This window comes from Malus sylvestris, chromosome 2, assembly GCF_916048215.2.
Source record: "Malus sylvestris chromosome 2, drMalSylv7.2, whole genome shotgun sequence".
Classification (NCBI taxonomy): Eukaryota; Viridiplantae; Streptophyta; class Magnoliopsida; order Rosales; family Rosaceae; genus Malus; species Malus sylvestris.
Window position 1 is genome coordinate 37,885,884 of NC_062261.1, and position 21,999 is coordinate 37,907,882.

A 21,999-nucleotide genomic window follows, 5' to 3' on the forward strand; every position below is an offset into this window, starting at 1 on the left:
AAGAAGGTAATCAAGTTAATGATTGTTTAACAATTATGGTGTTGAGCATCCTAGTGTTAATTGGTCGGATTCATGCCTTCTTACACTGCATCTCCTTTCTCATAACCCTTCTTAGCTTTCTTATTATAGGTTTTGCTAAAAATGGTTTGACTTATTTTTTATGAATTTTTTAACAGTCTGGGTTTAGCTTTGTGTCCCCTTAACATATTGTATGCTTCTTGTTTATTAATAAGTTATCCTCATATCACTTCCCATGATAGCAACGTTGAAGTGAGATTCACTTTGCGATTATAAAAAATATAAAAATAAAATACATATGTCAGAGTACAACACAAATGATTGTCTTCATTCCCATGTAATATATTTAGGGGCAAAACTCTTATTTAATCCAGAACAAGCGCGCTAGGAACAAACTAGTAATTAAGCAGAAAATTAACACACTCAGGCCATGTATTAATTATAGATAGATTTTACTTTATTTCGTAGAGGGGTCCGAAAGATGCATGCATGAGCAGATCTTCAGGATTGTAATACGCACGGGCAGAACTGGGTTTTTCTATATGCATATCGGTACGGATTAAGAGAACTCCTTTTATTTCCAAATGTTCAAGCTGCTTCAGCTTCAATGGTTCAACCAATCCTGCAAGTGCAACAGTGGAGCAACAAGAAAAAAAATTTGAGTCAATAATGTAAACTGTATTCTGATAGTAAAATTAATTGGGAATAATCAATGAAAATAATATGTAATTGGATGGGGCCTGAGAGAGAATGAATTACTTTGAACAGTCAGTATTTGGAGAAATAGAGAAGGACAAGTTGATCCCACAGTTCCCAGGGAGAGCTTGGGCCAACTGGGATTTGATATTAATTTTCTGGGCTGCCGATTTAATACAGGCACATGCAGCCTTCTTATCAGCAGAGGTTGACGCAGCAGATGCGAGGGCTGAGGCTCCAGCACAACATGCAGCAGGTGGTTTCCCTGAGCCACTTACAAGGTAGCTCAGGCATGGTCTAAGGTCCTTGGTTACGTCACTGCATGTTATTGCGGCCTCTGAACTTGCAGCCAGTAAAAGAAGAAGAAGAAGCATAAGAGCAGCAGCAGCCGCACTCAGACTAGAAAGTTTCATGGTTTTAGATTTAGAGAGATAAAGATTAGCTACGGATCTTGCGTTTGCCCTGCAGTCTTTGTTCCTTATTTAAAGGAAATTTTGAAATCAGGAAGCTCATTTGTGCAAGAAATATTAATTATAAAAAATATATGGAGTATGTAAATGAGTGCAAGAAAGAAGAATGGACTCATTTTGATTTCTTCCATTTGTTCTTCCATAAGATGTCCAAACTTCTAGGTTAGGTAAAAAGATTATGTTAACTTATAAATGTCATTTTACACTCGCAAAGTTTCTGAAAACTTTAATATATGGCCCCTCATGTTTAGAAAAGTTGTGATTTTAGAATGGGACTTAGATTGTCTGCCCTCCCCATCCCATACCCTTCCCATGCCCTATTATTTTTGTGGTCGCGGTTAAATTACGTCAACATTTTATATTCTCATTGCTTTTATCTTATTATTTCTATAAAAAGATCAATATAAAATGTTGACGTAGCTTAACCGTGACCACATAATATAGGAGGGCATGTGAAGGATATGGGATGGAGAGGGCAGACAATCCAAATCCTTCAGAATGGGGTAGGTAAAGGCTAATTAGTGGCCATTTTATTGTTAGGCTTTTGTACACGGAGGTGGATTGTTTGCCCTCCCATTTCTATACTTTTCTCATCCCCTCTTGTTTGTGTGGTCATTGTTAAGCCACGTCAACATTTTATATTGATTTTTTTATGAAAATAATAAAACAAAAAGTAATAGGAATATAAAACGTTGACGTAACTTAACCGTAACCACACAAAACAGGAGGGGATGAGAAGAGTATGGAAGTTAGGGGGGGCAAACAATCTACCTCCTTTGTACACACTACCTCCTTTGTACACACTATTTTGTGCAATTATGTCATGACATTTGTCAATTTCTTTTGTAGTGTTGGGAACCACATACAATAAATTGGAGAGATTTTCAATATTATGAGAACACAGCCTGGTACACAAGTGTTTTACTACAATTAATTGGAAACTTGAAAAATAAATTTCAACGAATTGTATTACGACACAATGTACGAGCCTGTATTTCCGGCACATTGAAAATTTTGTTGATATGAATTGAGGAGAGTATCATCATAATCTAATTTATATGAGGGATTTTATTTGAGCACATACTCTCTACGTTCATATTACTTTAAAAAAAAATTGAACAATATTACTTTTAATTAAACTATTAATATCTTCTTAAATTCAAATTTACTACTTAAAATTGTCCTCATATACCCAATTTAATATGTATTTAACTTTACATCCATTTAAAAATAAAAAGCCAAAATCAGTTGAAAAGGACTCTGATTCTGCGACCATTTCCATATCTAATTTTAAAATGTGCGAACTTGCTACTCCAATATTTCCCATAAAAGAAGTGAACACGCAGGATGGTGATCCTCTTCTCTATTCTCGCTAAAGTCGAAAATGTAGGCACAATAATATACATTGTTCTCATCTGTATAAGAAGAATGATATTCATTATCATACTGTCCCGATCTTCTTCTTCTTTACCAAAAAAAATCTTCTTTTTTATCAAAACCCAACTTCAATTCCACTTCATCACCATCTCCAAAGCTTATTTTGTGCGAGCTATATCAACGTTTCCACACTCACTGTCACCATTTTGGACCAAGGAGTATACCATGCCACGCTTAGACAATACATCAATTTGACCATGGTCAATCTTTAATCAATTTGGAAGAGATTCCAACTTTTTACTCTCGGTCTGCACAAACCCAATTCCCTAGAATCAAACACTGCCGCCAGACGTTATGATATATTTGAACTAGATACTACTATTTTCACGGGAAGCAATTTCACAGGAAGCAATAAACGAGCTTTAGATAAAAATTGAGCGATGGTAGGTTTGATTTTGGGGGTAAGTATAATATTTTTAGTTTTACTGTTAAATTTATTTTGTACTTGATTGTAAATATGCAATAAGAAAAAAAGATAAATTTTAAGTTTGAGGTTATATGAATTCAAATAATTTTTTTTCTTTATTTAAGTTGGTGCTTTCAATCTCGATGGGGCCACCATCTTGCTCACGGAAGCCATTGTTTTAAGGAAAGGTCTTTCTTTTGCCAGGTGCAAAGGTGTGAGAAAGCTTGTGGTGGAGGGGGATTCCAAACTCATCATTCAGGTGGTGCAGTCATAGTGGAAACCCCTTTGGCATCTTATACCGATCATCCTATTTATTGTAATAATAAGATTGTGTAAATGGAAATTCTTACGAGATTCTATCATATCTATCAGATAGTATAGTGTTTAAGTTGTAATACCTAAAGGGTAAGGAATTTATTTTTTTTTACTACTTTAAATTAAATAAATTTACAATAGGGTGAAAAATCACTCCTCAAAATTCACCAAATTTTCTCTATGCTAGCCACACCGTCTCTCTCAATTTCTCTCTAATTATTCACTTAAAAGGCCCTACAACAGATCTTTCATTTATTAATGGAGGCAAATAATACTAGAGTGCAATACTACACGGATATCTTTTATTGATTAAAGTGCACCGACATTGTATCAGTTTTCTTGCGCTGGTATATGTTGCATATTTTATATTCTCAGTCCATACCAAACCACCAATCCATTCCCAATCAAGTTGAATGCCAAGCTTCCTTGAGAGTCATTAGACTCTGTGTCTGAATATAAACAAGAAATAGGATAGGGCACACATGAATGGAGCTCACAAGAAAATTAGATAGTCAATGAACCTAAAATGGGTAAAGACTAAACCTTGTTTGAATGTGTTTGGTGGGCAATTCCTTGTTACATCGGGAATTAGGTTGTCATTAAGAATCACTCGATCCTCCAATCAGTCACAGACAAATAATATCCACGTGACTAGTAAAATTGTCCATGAGATAATCTCTATTCGAGGGCATTTGAATAATATTAGTCCCAAAATTGATCAAAACATACTCCAGCCATAAGATTTTTGCAAATAGGCGTATTTTAATCAGCCTCAAGGAAGGCTAAAAGGTCAAACTTTGAACACTTGTACTTGGATGAAGAAATTTCATATTATTAAGGAATTTTAAAATGATGAAATTTTATTTTCTAGAATTTGTAAATTTTCTTGTTTGGTTAACCTAAAGAAACAATGGAGTTTGACTAAGGAATTTGTTATTTTTAAACTCTCACTCAGAAATTTAGAAATGATACATATTTACATGAAATTTAAACTTGGGAATTGAAGGTCTCAAATTCCAAGTTTTGTTTTTCACGCGGAAATTTTAAATTGTTATGTTTATGAATTCAAATAAAGAAATTGGTGTATGTTAACTTATAAATTTTGACTTTTGTCAAAATTTCAAGTTTAATCCATACATTTTGTTAGGCTATTCGTTCCCATGTACCTGCGGGAATTAACGCGCATGATTTGTTACCCGTTGGCATCCAAGTCCTGGAGTTAATTCCAAATGACCCGAGGCAATGAAAGCTATGAGACAAAGTACACGTCGGAAAAGAAAAAACTATTACAAAAATTTTCATCTTCAGTTTGATTCTTGCCAAACACGAATTTGAACCATATTATTGTTAGTCTATAGTGAGACTTAACCTACGTGCCCACTCTCTTAGTGTAAATCATATTGTTTTTTTTTAAATATAAAAAAAATAGAAAACTTAATAACACAATTAGCAAAATTATCACAAAATCTTAAAAGCTTGAATTGCTATTAGGAGGGAAAGTTTCATGATTTATCCTAAAATTACTAATAGCAATTTAAGTTTTTGAGATTTTATGATAATGAAGAATTAAGATGTTGTCATGGCAACCAAAATTATTTCTATGCTTATAAATTTGCAAACATACTGCAAACGTCTCTGTCAAAGTCATGACTAAAAAAAATTGGACAAATCACAAGCAATTAGACCTCAGGGTTGCATTAAGAACCGTGCATGGCGATGACCTCACACGGTAACCAAATTTAATCATAATCTTTCCATTATAACTTATCCAGTCTCATACACTCTATACTAAATATATTATGCACCAGTAAAACCAAGATCCACCACTCGATTTTTCTCAATTCATTCGACAAAAACCCATTTTCTCTTCCAATGGGGCACCTACCCACCACTCTTCTTCAATTCATTGACAAGCTCCTTGAAATCACCCACCAACATCCAGGACAAATTAATGTTTTCCACAAGCTAATCAAGAAAGGACCAAAAAATTTCTCTAATGTCTAAAACGAATTTAGTTTAGAAGTAAAAGATGCAATTCAAAGGAACATAGTTAGAGGGCATAGAAATATAAGAAACTCCATAATCACCAAATTCTTGTTCCTGAACTCTAAAAAAATTGAAATCAAATTAAAAAACTTGCATAAGTTGATTTATACCTCAGTTGGAGAATTCAAACTTTAAAATCACCATCCATCGGTCAAAAAGAATGTGCTTTTTCTATATGAGAGCTCTTGAGGTTTTAGTTAGAATGAACGGAGGATAAAGATTGCGTGATGGTAGGGTTTGATTATTGAGCGTGGGTATATTGATAAATTTTAGTTTCATTGTTAATTTCATCTTGTACTTGACAATAATTATGCAATAGGTGTGTGAAATTATCAGAGAGACGGGCTAACACTGATATTGTCCCCAACTTAGTAATTACCACTTACACGATCTGTCAGGTGTGAGGTTTTAACACAAAAGTCTCAGTATTAGTTGGAGTGGGGGTTAGGATATTTAAACTCTTATTTTCTCAAAGATACGGTCGATGTGAGATATTTCAACACGTCCTCTCACATGGAACCCAATTAGTGGGTCACATGTGGGAGATCCACACATCGACAACGACATTGAGCCAAAGGGACTCACCCTATAAACGGGGCCAAAGGACCCACCATCATCCCGCCAAGCCAAGGGGACCCACCCATCAAGTGGCAGTACGGGCCCACTTTCTAACTATGACATCATGTGAAATTATCAGAGCAACGGTTCGTGAAGCCAAAGGGACCTACCCAGCAAGTGGTAGTACGGGTCCACCCCTAGCTTTGACATCATGTAAAATTATCAGAGAGACGGGTCACAGACCCACTTCCAACAACACCAATATTGTCCCCAACTTGGTGATTACTACGTGCACAATTCGTCAGGTGTGGATCTTATCACAAAAGGCCTTAATATTAGTTGGAGTAGGGTTAGGATATTTAAACTCTTATTTTCTCATAGATACGGTTGATGTGGGATATGTCAACACGCCCCCCATGTGGGACCCAATTAGTGAGTCAACACGCCCCCTCATGTCATGCATGTGAGTGGCACATGCCTTTTATGTTAACTAAAAATGGAAATTATAACGTGTCCTTCAGTCATCATTTGTGAAATTACATGAATTAAAAGTGAACTTTAACTAATTTACATGGACAAAAAGTGAAATTTTCCCTTAGTTGGAACAATACATGGTAAATGTCTAATTGTTGTATAACAATTTCCTTCACTATATTAAAATGTAAAAATATAGAAGGGCTAATTCTTAGTCCTCCATGGCCGGAGACGGGAAAAATTAGCCCATCCCATTTCCTAAAAAAAATATTTTTGAAGGCTAAACGTGTGCCCATGGATTTTATCATAGCCTCCATGGCTGGAGATGGATTGATACTTGTTAGCCATGTTGGAGTTGTGCCCTAAAAATCAATTTTATAATATTAGATATTATAAAACAATTCTATATTTAATTAATTAATCAAGGGCATGTATTCTTCATTCATGAGTTTTGGCATTTATATTATACAAATAATATACTACGAATGAGTCTACAAGATTTAAGGTATGGAAGCAATGCCCTAAACGAGGTTAAGGCAGGGAGACTTGTATTCCATTGTCACTTAGTCCTTAAACAAAGTTCCTAGGCTTTTGGAAAGTCAACTGGACATTGACTATCCAGAAAGGCTGGTGTATATCGTATTAGGTTATCATGTTTCGTGCTACACGTATTAGACGCGTGTTGGATATATGGGTACTTGTCTGTTGGATTCACAGAAGATTAACCATCTAAGAAGCTTAAATGCACGGATGCTTTAACACATGTCAAACGTTACAATGTTTCCTGATACATAATAGGTATCTTATACTTGTAGATATGAACTTTGATTTCACCTCAAAGCCATCATTGCTTTGCAAGGCCCAATGTGTGGTACTAGGGTTCATATGTATGGTTACATGTGATTTTACATAAATCTTGATCGGGGTATGGATAACAAAAGTACCGAATTGCATTGTAAATACAATCAAGGTTTGAAAGAGTATCATGATTAGTTTGCGTATACTTCTACTAATCTGGATAGCCATGACATGCTACTCGGTGCCACTCATGTGTTCTTACAAACATAGTTTGATCAACAAGTACTTTGCACAAATTTTTTTGATATGGATCTTAAAGTTGCTTCCAGTGATATCTCTATCTATTTGAACAATTACCGAAGGTGATAGATTCCTTATTGTCAACCCGAGGTGAAATCAAAGTTCATTCCTTATTATAGGTAGTGTTCCGTGAACTTGTTCAAAAGACAAGCTTCTATATATCTATCATTTGTCCAACACACGAGACCATGCTAACCTTAATGTGATCTATACCGAACTAAGCTACTATGGAATGCAAATCTACCTACCCTAACATCATTTAGGACATTGCTTCTATACCTTAAATCCTATGGCCTCTTTCATAGTATAATATCTTTATAATACAAAGCCAAACTCATCAATGAATTAATCTTTCCCTTTATTAATTAATGAATTAATATGGAGTTGTTAATAATATCCAATATTACAAAATTGTATTTTAGGGTACAACTCCAACACTTTCTAGCACATAGCTCCAATGACAAGTTTGTCCAAGCATAATCTCTAAGCCACGCGTTGGCCAGTAATAGAGAGAAGTCTACGAAGAGACATGAATGTTGTCGGACCTAGCACTCAGTTAAAGTGCTTTCCAACCACCCTAAACGAGTGTTGTGCTCAAGGAGTGTTGACTCTCCACGTGTCAAACAAACAGTGGAGAAGTAGCTTACAGGCCATGCCTACATATTCAACCCATTTATTTATGGTGCAATGAGAGACTTAAAGGTCCAAGACTTTTAGGGCTTACTAAAGGCTTATATAAAGGAAGATGGATTTTAGACCACTCAACAAAATTCAACAAAGATATGGTTCCAAACCACTTTAAAGAACCAAAATGGGAAAGAAATTTCAGCCCACTCAATGGAATCCAACGAAGACAAAGTTTTGGACCACTCGACGGAACCTAATAGGAAATGGAATTTCAGATCACTTAACGCAATCTAATGAAGATAAAGTTTTGGATCATTTAACATAACAGAATAAGGAGCGGGATTTTGGACCACTCAATGGAATCATAATGGAGGAGGGTCTTAGACCAACTCAATGAAACCGAATAGGAAGTGAGATTCCAGACCACTCAATTGAATCCAGATAAAGCAAGGTTCCGTACCACTCAAAGGAACCTAAGTGGAACACGATTCTGGACCACTCAACAAAACTAAGTAGGAAATTCGAGGAACCTAACTTAACTAGACAGGATACAAATTTGATGTCTCAAATTCCCATATTAATGTGTTGACGGTTCTCTACTAGCCCTTACATTTCACAGTTTCACAAAAATTTCAAATATGCATAACAAACTACATTTTATAAAATTCATGCCATATCCATTAAGTATACTAGTATGGAATTTTTCAGGGTGATGACCATACCACATATATTAAAAACACTCACCTAGAGTCATCGCTAAAGCATCCTAGCACAAGGATCAAAATGCTCACACACGATCAGTGCCTAGAACAAATCACAAGTCTTGTGATAAACCACATAATTCTAGGTTGTACACGTCGTCTACAACAATCAAGAATGATTCAGGACACGTTGACCAAAGTCAACCTTTGGACAAAGGTCAAAGGTAGGATAAACAACCTTAGAAATTCAATTCGGAAGATCCGCATATAAATTTCCATTCAGTAACTTCCTAAAAGCCTCATCACGCTTCCACTACAACATACTAAAAATTCATGACAATCCGACTGTCGGATCTCTGCCAATCGCAAGTTTAAGTGGACACCAACTACAAAATTAGGTTAAAAAAATATAATAACGCTGAATGAATGCCAAAAACAAATTCAGATCATCAAAATTAGCCTAGAAAGACACTTTGGGTTGTTGGCCACGTTTTGCAGACTATGCGCCATCGTACGTGCCTCTACGTGCAGACCAGAGCAGCCACAAGCGGGTTGGGTTTTGGAATATTTCCCTTCTTCTCCAGTGAGTTGGTTGCAGCTGCATCCGTTTATCTTGCCAGGAACTGGGAAATTGAGCACAAATCCTTCACAAAGCCATAACTTGCTTAATTTAAAACCAAATCACACAATCCTTGTGTCAAAGTGAAGCTTAAGAGGAGAGTAGCAATTTTATACCTTTTAAAAGTCTAAGAAAAGGCCAGAGATGGCCTGAAACTCGTCGGAAAACTTTGGCTCAAATCGAAGTTGTGTGATCTTTGTACGTCGAGGTGGACCCGAGGATCCAATGCTCGAAATTGACTTCTGGGATGATGGTAACTCAACTGGTGACCCCCAAACTCATCCAAAACAACAAAAAGGAGACGGAATCTTGTCGAAAAAAATTCGGTTCTCGTCAGAGCTCTTATGACCTCAGTCAGTGGTCATTTTTTCACAATCTAGGGTTTATGTTTGAGCTCGTGAAGAGATGAGGGTCACTATGGTGTTGGTTTGGTGATCGATTGGCCAAAAAGGTTGTTTAGATGGTTGTATGATTTTGGATAAGGGAGAAGGTGAGAACGATGAGAAAGACTCCAGAGAGAATGATTGTGAGTGAGCTGAGAGAGAGGATGAGCTACAGAAAAATGGAAGGTCGGCCCCTGTGGCACACACACCAAGGTCAAAAACGGACAAACAACATGCGTTCCAAATAATGATAAAATTACCAAAATACACTCGACTAACAAGGCCTGATCCCATGTTCGTGAGACATCGAAATGGTCACATGTTGGACGACATCCATGGATGACGAAAGCCATTTATTGAATGCAAATGTTGAGAACAAGAAATAAATAAGACTTATAAATCTAAATATGATTAATATGCAATTGAGGAACATGTTCAGAGCATACAACTAAAATGAGACACTAAAAAGGAATAATATAAAATTGAATGAACAAAAGGATGGGTCCTACACCGAGAGGACTCAAAGATGCCGATGCGGGAGTGCCTTGAAGCCGGGATTGTACGCCTTAATTCTAAGTCCTGAGGGGGCGCAAAATAAACATAAGTGGACCAAGTTGATATATATATATATATATATATATATATATATATATATATATATATATAATACTGAAACATTTATTCAACATACTAACCCCCAAAGTTTTATGGAAATTCAATAGTATAATATGTAAAAGGTTTTCTAGAAACCCTAGCATGCTATAAAACCCTTCATAAAATGTATCTCGTATATAGTGTGCTAATTAGTGGTATCATAATCGACCCAAAGGCCCCTACATCACCCAACCCAAAGGCCAATATAATAATCTCTCGACCCGAAGGCCCCTACATCACCCGACCCTGGAGGCCAATATAATATCTCTCGATCCCTACATCACTTGATCCGAATGCCTAATAAAAGTATCATTGCCCTGAGGTAGAATAATGACCACTAGATAAGCACAAAACCATTGAACATAGTCTTTCCAAACATAGGTACATGTATCTCAAAACATCTTCATAATATAAAGTCATTCATCATCTATACTATAAAGAAGTGCAAAAGAATGTTCTAATAGTATACCGTCATCCATCATATATCCTAGAAAGAATATGGGTTCGATAGAAAATATGGTATTCCAAAAGATTCTAAGTAAGCCTGATATCTCATAAAATGCAATTATTAAATCATGATTTTCATGTATGCATTTCTACTATTAAAACATGCATTTTAGAAGGGGTCCACTCACAGATACTCTGTCGTCGTAGAGCCGTACGAAATATGAATGATGGATTCACGGTTAATAATTGCACCTAAGCACATAAAGGGTACCATTAATAAAACTTTATTCAAACGATTGAATTTGAGAAAACGGATATCAAAAACAGGTCCAGGACGTTGAAATTAGCATAGAAGGGGTTTCAGATGAAACCCAAAAAGTTAACGGTCAACGTTGACCGATCAAAGTCAACAGTCAATGTTGACCAAATCAACGGCCAGTGTTGACTGGGTTAGTCAATGGGCCATGGGTCAAACCGGGTCAAAGGGTTTTAGGTCAGACTGGGTTGGGCCTAAGGTTTAAGGTAAACGGGATGGTTCGGCCCTAAGGCCGGTTCCTTTGGGTTCTAACACATGGGCCTGGGCTTGGAAGCTCGGCCAGGGTTTAGGGTTAAAAGAGTCTACGGGCTGAAGGCCTTAACAGAAATGGCCCAAGGGCCTTTGGGTTTTAAAAATTAAATAAATCAATAAATCAATAAAACAAAGGGGTTGGGTTGGATTTTAAACAGGCTTAGGGCCCGAGTTCTATACACGGCCCAAAGTGCCTAGGTTCATTGGACTTGGGTCACTGACCCATTCCTTTCTGGGGAATGAGGCCAGAGCCTTCCGTGCTCCGGTCGTCGACAAAACTCCCATATGCCCTACGAACTAACTAGGAAATCGAAGGTAAAGACAAAAGGAAGAGGTTGCTACCTATGATTAGACGTGAAATGGCTGAAGGTGGTCGGACCTGAGCTCGCACACCCACGGTTCGCCGAACCTGGGTTAGGTGTCTTCTGGGTGCCCCGGAGCTTCATGGAGGGGAGGGAGGAAGAAAGAGTGTCACCGGTAATAGTGGTGGTGCTGCGCCGTTGTCGGGGTGCACAGATTTAGGTGGGTGTGTCGATTGGAAAAAGGAATGAGAAGGAGAGTGAGAGAGAGAGTTGAGAGCTAAGAGAGTGAGAGATCCGAGAGAGCTTTGGGGAAGGAGGGAAAGAGGTGTAGAGTTTATGGGCTGCCACATGGCAGTGTGATGGAGAAAGAAAATCTAGATGGAGGGTCCGGATCAAATTAGGATAAGGGACCAAATTGCAAGATTCTATAAACTTTTAGGGAAATTGTTAAATTACAAACTAAATTTGGGGAGGGGTTTTACATTGACTATCGAGCCTTGTAGAATCTTCAATCTAGTTTCAAATTTCATTTCGTTTACTTCTAAGGTGTTTGTATCAACACATACTACTGGAATATGATAAGAAAAAAGACAAATATAAAACAAGCTCAAAAGTCCATGTATGACTCCGCTTTGCCTAGTGACATTTTCATTTTTTTGTAGATTTGCAAAATTTTACATCAAAAATTAGGAACACGTCGTAACAATTACAAATACGAAATCAAATAGTGAAATTTGAGGATGGGATTTCATAGTATAAAAGTGATTCCAGCTCTTGAGTTCAATATTGAACTCATGAGTTTGAATTCTATACAATAAATGGAAACCCACTTTTTAGGAGAGTAAAGAGAATAACCAATAAGAGTTTAAATTAGATGAGTGAGACGATTAATAGATAGAACTCAACCCTATAAAACTCACTCTCTTGTAGATATTGTGTCAGTAGGAATCAAACTTAAAAACTTAAAGTGCTAGATTCTTATAATAAGAGTAAAACTCACCTAAATCACTGTGGAAGAAGTATTGACTTAGGGTGGCAGGGATGATTGTAGGGAGTTATGGTAATGTAATTGTGGTGGATGGTCGGTCGGGGTGATGGTGGCCGCGGTGTTGAGAGTTTGATGACGGCACATTACATTAGCAATGATTTGAATATTCACTGGTTTAAAATCTAGTAATTTAAATCAATAATTCTCAACAGTAATATTTTCTTCTCATGCTTTGAATATTCAACTGTATGTATGTTAAAGACGCGTACAAAGACAAATATAAAAATGATAAATTCTCGTGAAAAGCAGTAAAAATAACAAGAACATATTGTCATTACAAAGTAATTAATAGTGGGTTATGGACCTTGTTTCAGAGATGGAGTTTGCTGAACAGCTTCAGCTTGTTTTCATACATATGTTCGAGGTTTTAACAACCGGTTGTTACAGAGGAAGTGTGGTTTCGGATGATTCACTTTATATTCACTTCCCCAAAAAATAGATTCAAATGTTATTAATACATAAATTAAGACCATTTTAACCAAATGAATTAACCGTGTTGCACATCCCTGGGTTCCGAATACACCAAAGCGGTTGAATTGGTTCAGCCCTAACACCTCTAGCCACAATTCTGCTCCTCCATTCATTTAACCGATCAGTTGCCTCTGCGGACCTCTTCATACCCTTTGAGTCCCTGTTCCCTGACCATAATGACTCTGCCAATGCTGAAGTGCGCGGCCAAATTCGTGCGTCCAAAACAGTTGGGTCAGCTTGCTCAGACCACAACGCCACCTCTCCACCTAGCACCAATTTGGCCTCGTCCTCAGTCAACCCGTATGTTATATCATAGTTATATATGGTCTGCCATGTTTTGAAAGGTCCACACCAGGAACCCCCATTTCCAGTGTCACTGCCTGTTTGTTGATCATACAGGCTGTTGTTCCCGAGAAAGTCACCATGACCACAATCCAAGTAATAGAATTCCGAGGATGACACAATAACGCGGTATCCAGAAGACACAATTCGTTTAGTATTGTTGTGGCCATTGTTCCATGTTTGTAAGATGGTATGCTCTGGGGGAAGAATGGTTGCTTGCACCTTGACATTATCATCCAGCAAAACGTCTTCCCAATAAACCACCGTCCTATTAAGAGATACAATGTAAGGGAAAGTGGAGTTGACAAAAAGGTCAAGAAGCTCACTGAGCGTTCCACCCTTAGACAGGAATGATTGAATGGTTGGATCAGCTTTCCAACAGCCAGGTATGATCTCATCAGCTCCAGCATGGAAAAATGGTTCAGGAAATAGCGTTGACACATCATGGATGACATTTTTAAGGACTTGGTAGGTCTTGGGGTTCAATGGATTCAAATGACCTGTTCCGGGTTCAGATGCAAGCCGGTCAGCCCAATCTACTCCATCTGGCCACCAGAACATATTAGCACATGTCACGATTTCTGGGTAGGCTTCAGCCCATGATCCCGTATGGCCTGCACACATTAAAAAAAAAAAAGAATGAAAAATATGTTTGATTACCCTACCATGATTCAGATTAGGAATAAGAATGTATTATGAAAACGAATAAGGTGCTAGGGTCATCTAGCATGCAGCAAGCATGTAATGAAATAGAGTAAAGATTATTTCCAGCTGCAGACTGCAGTGAAACAAGCAACTGTGGCTGACACTCCCCCATCCTCATTGCTAGCCCAAGCAACTTTCCATCCGCACCTCTCCACCACATATGCTCCTTTCTAATTAAGTCCTCGTTATAATTTTCAACAAATACAAAAAGGAAAATTTCATCACACTTTTGTAATTCTCATCATCCAAATACCTCTCCATGTGAACCCATAACATGTCGGCAACTAAATTTACCTGAAAGTGGATTTGCTTTCTTGAAATTTCTGTTTGTATTAGAAAGTGCTATTTTCGTTTTAAGACCCAAAATATTTTGTGGATCTCACCCCCACAATTTGTTTTTCTTTTTTTTTCTTTCCATTTTTCTAGATCAAAACCTAAAAGCATTCTAGTTCCAATATTCATTTTCTGTTCTGTACATCTCATCTTGTGATTTTGTATCATGGAAGAACAAGGCGTGTTTCTTTACCGATGTAATTTCTTTTTTATCAAACAAATATTGGGATGGGGAAGATTAGAACACAGGACCTCAGATATAAAAGGCAACTGCTCTTAACTACGATATTAAGCCCCCACTATATGCCTCTGAAATAATGGCCAAAGTACATGCCCTTCGCTGTTATTTTCTTATATCTTCTCTGGCTTTTAGATTCCTCAAATTATTCACAACGGCAACTCTTAGTTTCTTTCTTCATATTTTGATTCTTACCCTAAACCCAGAAGAATGTGGAAGGTTATGTAGATTAGGAAGGAGAACAAGCCAGCCATGTAAATGAGAGAGATGATATTGAAAACAGGAACAAAATAGGCTGATATCCTTTAGGTTTCTTTCAAACTTTATCAGCATGCTGCTGCTAACAAAAACAGGAATAAACTAGGCTGATGTTTTTTGGGTTTCTTGCTGCTAACCAAAACAGGAGAGAGTGCAGGCTAGCAGCATGTCATTTGAAATCCCTTTAGAAAAAGCAGAATAAAAGGTTTTATTATGTGCAATTACTAGCATATCAAAATAATTTACCAACATAAACTGAAATTTCTAAATTTGAACTCTCGCATTCCAAATAAAGCCAGAAATAAGGTTGCATTTGTACATTTTCTAACAGTCATAACAAGTCCCAACTTGACAGATACAATTCCTCTAATGAATCCGTACGTTACTTGAGAGTTTTTAACTCAAACAACGGCCAAATTGCTTTATAAAGATAAGAGTAATGCTTTATAAATGCTATCAAGTGCCTCTCTGTGGCATTTTATCAAACAGCTAGCTAACTAATAGCTATTGGTAAGTAAGCGAGTGAGTAGGGTGACTGACCAGGTGCATCGATTTCGGGGACAACCCTGACGGCATGCTCCAAGCCGAACTCGACAATCTTGGTGACATCAGCGGGAGAGTATTGCATAGCGGAGCCATAAGACCCCTTGGAGGCCAAGTCAGGCTCGGAAGGCAGCAGCAGTGGGAAAGAATGGGAGTCGGTGATGTGCCAGTGGAACACATTGAGCTTGTTGGCGCTCATGGCCTCGATGGTCCTCAGTATGTCCTCCACTCCGTAGAAGTTCCTGGAGGTGTCCAGCATCACCCCTCTGTGCCCAAACAGCGGGGAGTCCCAAACGTACACTCCCACCGCCACAAGCGACGGATCGCCCCACACCAGCTGCGATAACGTCTCCAGGCCCCTCATGGCGCCCCACGCAGTCTGGGCCCACAGATTGGCGGCTCCACCGGTGATGGGGATGGTGAGTGTGTAGGACTCGTCGACGCCGTGGTGAAGTGGGGCGGCAAGGTCAGCAACGGTGATGGAGAGGGTGAGCAAGGGTGGGGCGGAGGTGTTGATGCGGACGGAGGAGGAGGGGTTGACGAGGGGGCGGTGATGCTCGCTTAGAAGAAGCTGGTGGTAGCGTTTGACGGCGGATGACAGGTATTTGTGGTTGGCAGGAGAAGTGATGGCGAAGTTAGGGGAGAGGAGGTGGGCCTGCGGCTGAGGCCAAGAAAAGTTTCTCGGCTTTGGCCACACATTGACTCCGGAATCAGATTGGGAGGACGAGAATGGCGCCGCAGAGGCCAGGAGAAAGCCCATCAATAGGATGACAATGAGAATCTGCATGGTGGTACTGGTACTGTAGGAAGCGAGAAATTTGAGGAGGGAGACCTGATTGCTTTGTCTTAAATACTTGTAAGTAGCCCAGCTAGGACTTGGAGGGAGACCCGACCCGACCGACCCCGAGTGCTCTTTTCTGCCGGCTCGTCCATTCCTTTCTTTGTTTGCTATTTTGTTGTGTTGGGTAATGATTTGGCGTTTCCCGTTTAACATTATGTTGTATCATATGCTGTTTGCTATTAGAAATGTTCCTTTCTAGTTTCTACCGGCAGGCCCTCTCCAACCCCAATTATTAGACAAAACAAAAGTACAAGATTATATTCTAAATCCAATTTGCTTCAAGTCGACTTGCCGCCGGTGGTATAGTATAATATTCCACGGACGACTCTCAACCAAAACCTTTTCTTTCCTACCTATTTTTAATCGCACATCAGAAACAATGTTGATCGCCTGCTCTTTGCTTAGCTTTGTTACCCAATAAATAAAATAATATCTTTGCTTAGCTCTTGAAACTAAAATTGTGCCACTTTGCCATCTGAAACTCAGTTTTTGTATCACTCACATTCTGTCAATTTCGTCAAAAAAATTGTTAAGTTGACTAATGTGGCATGACTAGGACCACTTATTTCTATTTGACATGTCATTGGAATAAAATTAAAAAACATGACCATCTGCAAACGTAAGACTAGACACACAATTTCTTAAGGGAAGGACAGCAAAACATGGTTTTAAGGCTGGTAGTGAGGTTGTCTAAGATGTCAGATCAAAGGCTCCATATATAAAATAAATAAACGTCCCTGTGAAGGAAAACTTCTGTTAAAACTAGAGGATTCATTGAATAAATCATGGTTAAAGACAATTAGGTTTGGCTTAGCTTAACTTTAAAAAAAAGTTGGCATGAAAAAAAGCTTAACTTTAAAAAAAAGTTGGCATGAAAAAAAGTTGAAGCATTTGAAGTGTTTGGTAAACACTTTAAATTAGTTTTTTTTTCAAAGTTTTGAGTGAAAAAAAAGCTGAAAACCAAAAGCTGGAAATAGCAACTTCAACAAAACAACTTATTTTGGTAAAACACGGGTGAACAATAAAAAATAAATAAACTTTTCAATTTTCCAATCCTACCCTGCCCTTCTCTTCTACCTCTCTCTCTCGCATTAAATGAGACATTGCTGAACTTCTTCACTGGAAAAGCTGCAAAATTATGCAGGGGTTCCTTACAGTTTTAAATTTTCAAATAGAAATCAAATCGAGTTCGTAAAACCTCGAATTCGTCAAATTTAAGCATGCAACTCACTGGTCTCTCACATCAGGAAACTAGGAAATGCAACAGAAGGTCACTGGGGTTTATAACTCGAATTCTCACTCAAATCCAATAGACAGAGCAAGGAAATCCTACCTGAGATTGGAAGGGGTTGAGCCCAAGTTTGATACCAGTTGAATTTTGTCTTGATTCTTGCTGGAGAGCTCAGAGATTTGAGTTCTCATATTTTCTTATCCCCAGCACCCAAAACACGATTCCTGTAACGTAAACTTGGGGTTAAATTCGTAGGGGTGGAGATGATGATAATTTGGTGGTGAGATGGTCTGAGATCGAAGGTTTGTGTGTGGGGTTGTCTCAGTGGAGGAGAGAGTGCATAGAGAGAGAGAGAGAGGGCTGAGAGTTTTCGAGAGAGTTCGGGAGTGTAGAGGGAAAGGAAGACACAGGGATAAGGGAAATGGGGTGTGGACCCTACGGCCACACAAAATCCTCACATAAAAATAGTAATATTAAATAAAAAAATAATAGTAATATAGTAACATATAATACATAATAAAAAAATTCATATATTTTTTAAAAAATTATAAAACCGAAATTTTAGGGACAGGACATTTGTTATGAGACTTAAAGTTGAGGTGGTAAAATGTAATTTACCCTAATTAATATTTGAGATAAAGTTTATAAATATTTTTCTTTTAAACATAAGTATATTTAGTAATTCACCTTTATTTGTTAAGAAAATTAAATTAATGGCACATCTAGTATTATACCCTTTTTGATCATTTCACACAATCACAGTTGTTTTATATAAAAGCTTACCAAATAGCACTTTTACAAAAAACCTGACGGCATGCTCCAAGCCGAACTCGACAATCTTGTTGACATTAGCGGGAGAGTATTGCATAGCGGAGCCATAAGACCCCTTGGAGGCCAAGTCAGGCTCGGAAGGTAGCAGCAGTGGGAAAGAATGGGAGTCGGTGATGTGCCAGTGGAACACATTGAGCTTGTTGGTTCTCATGGCCTCCATGGTCCTCAGTATGTCCTCCACTCCGTAGAAGTTCCTGGAGGTGTCCAGCATCACCCCTCTGTGCCCAAACAGCGGGGAGTCCCAAACGTACACTTCCATCGCCATAAATTTATGAAAAATGAAAACAAAATCAAGATGAACAATATACACAAAACAAAAAATAAAAAACAAAACAAATCAAAACTTACCTAAGATTCTTCGAAATAAGAAACTCCTAACTGAAAATTTCAAAAAAAAAAAAAAAAATTGAATTCAAAATCGACTTCAAAACTGCAAAAATAATGTCGATTAAACAAAAATCTAACCAAATATGAAAGACGATCACTCCAGTGAAAATATTAAAGCACAATAAACAACACCGATGGCAACGATTCGATAGAATTCCAATATATGCAACCATTGTGAATCTGTTCTGAAACAAAGGTTTATTTCGAAAAAATCCCCCTAACAGGGACGAAGAACAACGGCGATCACGATTTTAAAATGTGCTCTCAACATTCATCAGCAAGCATTACTCAAACTACTCAACCAGATTCGGAAAAAATTGAAGAACTCTCTGAAACTGTTTTGCAAAAATTAAAATTTAATTAGTTTATAGGTTCGGCTAACTCCAAACTAACTAATCTAACAAAATAGTTAAGTTAGGTTAACCAAATCCATTAGGGGTAAAATTGACAAATCACCATGTTATTTTGTTTGGGCTATTTTATTTGGGCTGATATAAAAATGGGCTTTGTACTAACAATTAAATAAACTTCCAATGTGGTTTTTGGTTAAAAGTTAAAGTTATCAAGTCCTTTTGGTTAGTTTTCTTTTAAATAAACTATAAAATTATTAGATAATTTTTTGTTAAAATAAACTTAGTTCAAACTTTTTTCATCAGTGGTCCATCTTTTTTTAATCTATTGTATTAGGCTTTATACTAATAGCCCACACTGAACGTAAAAGAACGTATCATCCCGCTCATCTCTTTCACTCTCTTCCAACAAAATAAAAATTAAAAATTTCTCCCTCTCTCTCTTGCTCCATCTCGTCGCTGCAAAACAGTCGCCATAGAGTTGGGATAAAAAAGGACTACTGATGGAAATTTTAATTTCTCTAAAATCTGAGCTATAAGTTGGGAGAATTGAAAACCGATCAAACGGAACCGGAACCGTGCCCACCCCACCTCTACAGGTACCCGACAACGACATCTCTTCTTACATATATATGTGTATATAATCTATTCATTTGAACTTCTGTTTGGTAGCTTAGATTAGATATGGAAACAAAACTTTTTAGCTTTTTGCCTAGTTGATGAGATTTGAGTGCGAGCCTTAGTGCAACAGAAAAGTTGCTACTTAGTGACCGAAAGGTTTTGAGTTGTGGAAATACCCTTTTGCGTTGGTTAGGCTGCATATGATAGACTGTTCGACCTCCTGACCAGCCTTGTTAGCTTGGGGTCACCATTTTTTTAGTTGCTGAGATTAGGGTGATTGTCATTCTGCTCGTGTTCGGTAATTTTTGGACGAATTCTTGGTTGTTTTATGTTTTTGTTGTTCTTACGGCCGAGACATTGAATTTCAGTTTTTCTTTTTATATTTTTTGATATTTTGAAAAAGGTTGAATTTTGTGTATTGGTCTGAGAATGTGATATTCTGACATTGATTTGCGAATTTTCTGAGCATCAACTTTCGATATTGCCCAAGTATACTGCTCTTCACCATCAAAGCTAACAATTTGCTCATATATATATATATAGGAATTAATTTTTTAACACAAGAATTTGACCACTTATATAAAGACGTGGTGTATCATCCCATGTTCCGAGCACATTGAAAAATATCTCGTCATCTTGATTACTATTGGAAAACAACACCATAAAAATAAAACTAAAAACTATAATTCAATTTGAAATCTTTCTCTTATTATAAGCCAAAATAATAATAATAATAATAATAATGTCTTAGTGATAGCTGACAATGGGGAGAAAAAATAATGGGAAGGGAGGTGAGGTGGGGTGGGGTGCGCGCTAGCTCATGTGGTTTTTTATGTTTTTTTAATATTTATTTTGTAATTATCATTAAATAAAAGTTAGTAGATGGTTTTTTTATTAAAATGTAAAGATTTGATATCATTTTTATTAGTTTTCCTTTAAAAGTATTTAGAAAGTTAAAAATAGAATATAAAGCTATACAAGATATCAGAATCTTTACCTAGGTTTTGCGTATTGGTCAATGTATTAAAGGTGGAGGCGTAAGCGAGGTGTTCCATGTATAATCCCTCATTCACCTCATGGAACCTAAATAATTTAATATATATTGTATATATAATTATATATAGTATAGTACTTTGTAAAACAATTAATCAACAATCAAACAAGCAATCAATGTGACAGCCCATCCCGGAATTTTGGAATATTGTTGGTCTCGAATGTGGAAGTTACTAAAATACCCTTGGACGTTATAGTGTGTTGTGTGTATTGTGTACTTAGGTTTTGGATCCATCCATTATTTTCCTAAGTTTAGAACTAAGGAAAACTAAAAAGGACTTAGTTTTGTTGGTTTTGGTGGGCGACCCACATGGACACACACACACACTCTCCATCACTCCCGTGCTCTCTCTCTCTCCTCCCTCTTGGACTTCTTTCTATTTTCTGTACAAACCGTACGGACGAACTTCGAACTCAAGCTTTCATGCATGGATCGACGTCAATAAAGTAATTTTTGAACTCCTTGCAAGCTTGTGAGTTCATTCATACTAATTTTAAGATGTGAAACCTTCGATTTCACGAAGACTGAGAATCCCCGATTCGGGGTACTATTCATGTGGTCGTAATTATGGATGTTTTAGGAGATTTGAAGCTTATAGGAAGTTTTAGAACATCCTTACGAAGCTCGGAGAAAAAAAGCCAAGTAAATTGGATGTCGGGAAGTCAAGTTTTGTGAGTTTCAAGTTTTGGCTGAATTATCGAGGCTTCTCTGGCGAAATCCTTTGAATTTCAAGGCCTGAAAGTGGTAAAAAAAATTTCTAAAAATATGGGGATGTTTGTGAGGTTGTGTAGATCACGTTGGTATATTCAAACATCCCGTTTGAGCAATGTATGAGAAGTTATTAACAAGTTTTGTCTATGTGCTTTAAATTAACATTTTTATAGTTGTTTCGCATATAGGGGAGACTCTTATCCTGAGGACGAGCGT

At 37.4% G+C, this 21,999-nt stretch overlaps 2 protein-coding genes and 1 long non-coding RNA gene across 3 annotated transcripts; all 3 read right to left on the minus strand.

Moving 5' to 3' along the window:
* Window positions 1-325: 325 nt before the first annotated feature.
* LOC126584544 (non-specific lipid-transfer protein 8-like) lies at window positions 326-1,178 on the minus strand. The gene is made up of 2 exons (XM_050248894.1): window positions 778-1,178; window positions 326-640 (listed from the first exon to the last, which is right to left on the minus strand). The coding sequence occupies exons 1-2, from the start codon at window positions 1,125-1,127 to the stop codon at window positions 631-633; spliced, it is 360 nt and encodes a 119-aa protein (XP_050104851.1). The 5' UTR covers window positions 1,128-1,178; the 3' UTR covers window positions 326-630.
* Window positions 1,179-9,092: 7,914 nt separating this feature from the next.
* LOC126584566 (uncharacterized) lies at window positions 9,093-10,066 on the minus strand. The gene is made up of 2 exons (XR_007610033.1): window positions 9,582-10,066; window positions 9,093-9,490 (listed from the first exon to the last, which is right to left on the minus strand). It is a non-coding gene; the product is annotated as an uncharacterized LOC126584566 (long non-coding RNA).
* A 3,050-nt stretch (window positions 10,067-13,116) lies between these two features.
* On the minus strand, window positions 13,117-16,844 carry LOC126584514 (beta-hexosaminidase 2). The gene is made up of 2 exons (XM_050248875.1): window positions 15,755-16,844; window positions 13,117-14,294 (listed from the first exon to the last, which is right to left on the minus strand). Exons 1-2 carry the CDS (start codon window positions 16,749-16,751, stop codon window positions 13,342-13,344), a joined length of 1,950 nt encoding a protein of 649 aa, XP_050104832.1. The 5' UTR covers window positions 16,752-16,844; the 3' UTR covers window positions 13,117-13,341.
* Between the last annotated feature and the right edge of the window lie 5,155 nt (window positions 16,845-21,999).

Bases quoted from the DNA above. Each gene is read 5' to 3' on its own strand.
- LOC126584544 (XM_050248894.1), bottom strand. From the start codon at position 1,127: ATGAAACTTTCTAGTCTGAGTGCGGCTGCTGCTGCTCTTATGCTTCTT.
- LOC126584514 (XM_050248875.1), bottom strand. From the start codon at position 16,751: ATGTTAAACGGGAAACGCCAAATCATTACCCAACACAACAAAATAGCA. The intron at 14,295-15,754 runs GTCAGTCACCCT...TAATGTGTGCAG, and splicing joins CCCCGAAATCGATGCACCTG to GCCATACGGGATCATGGGCT.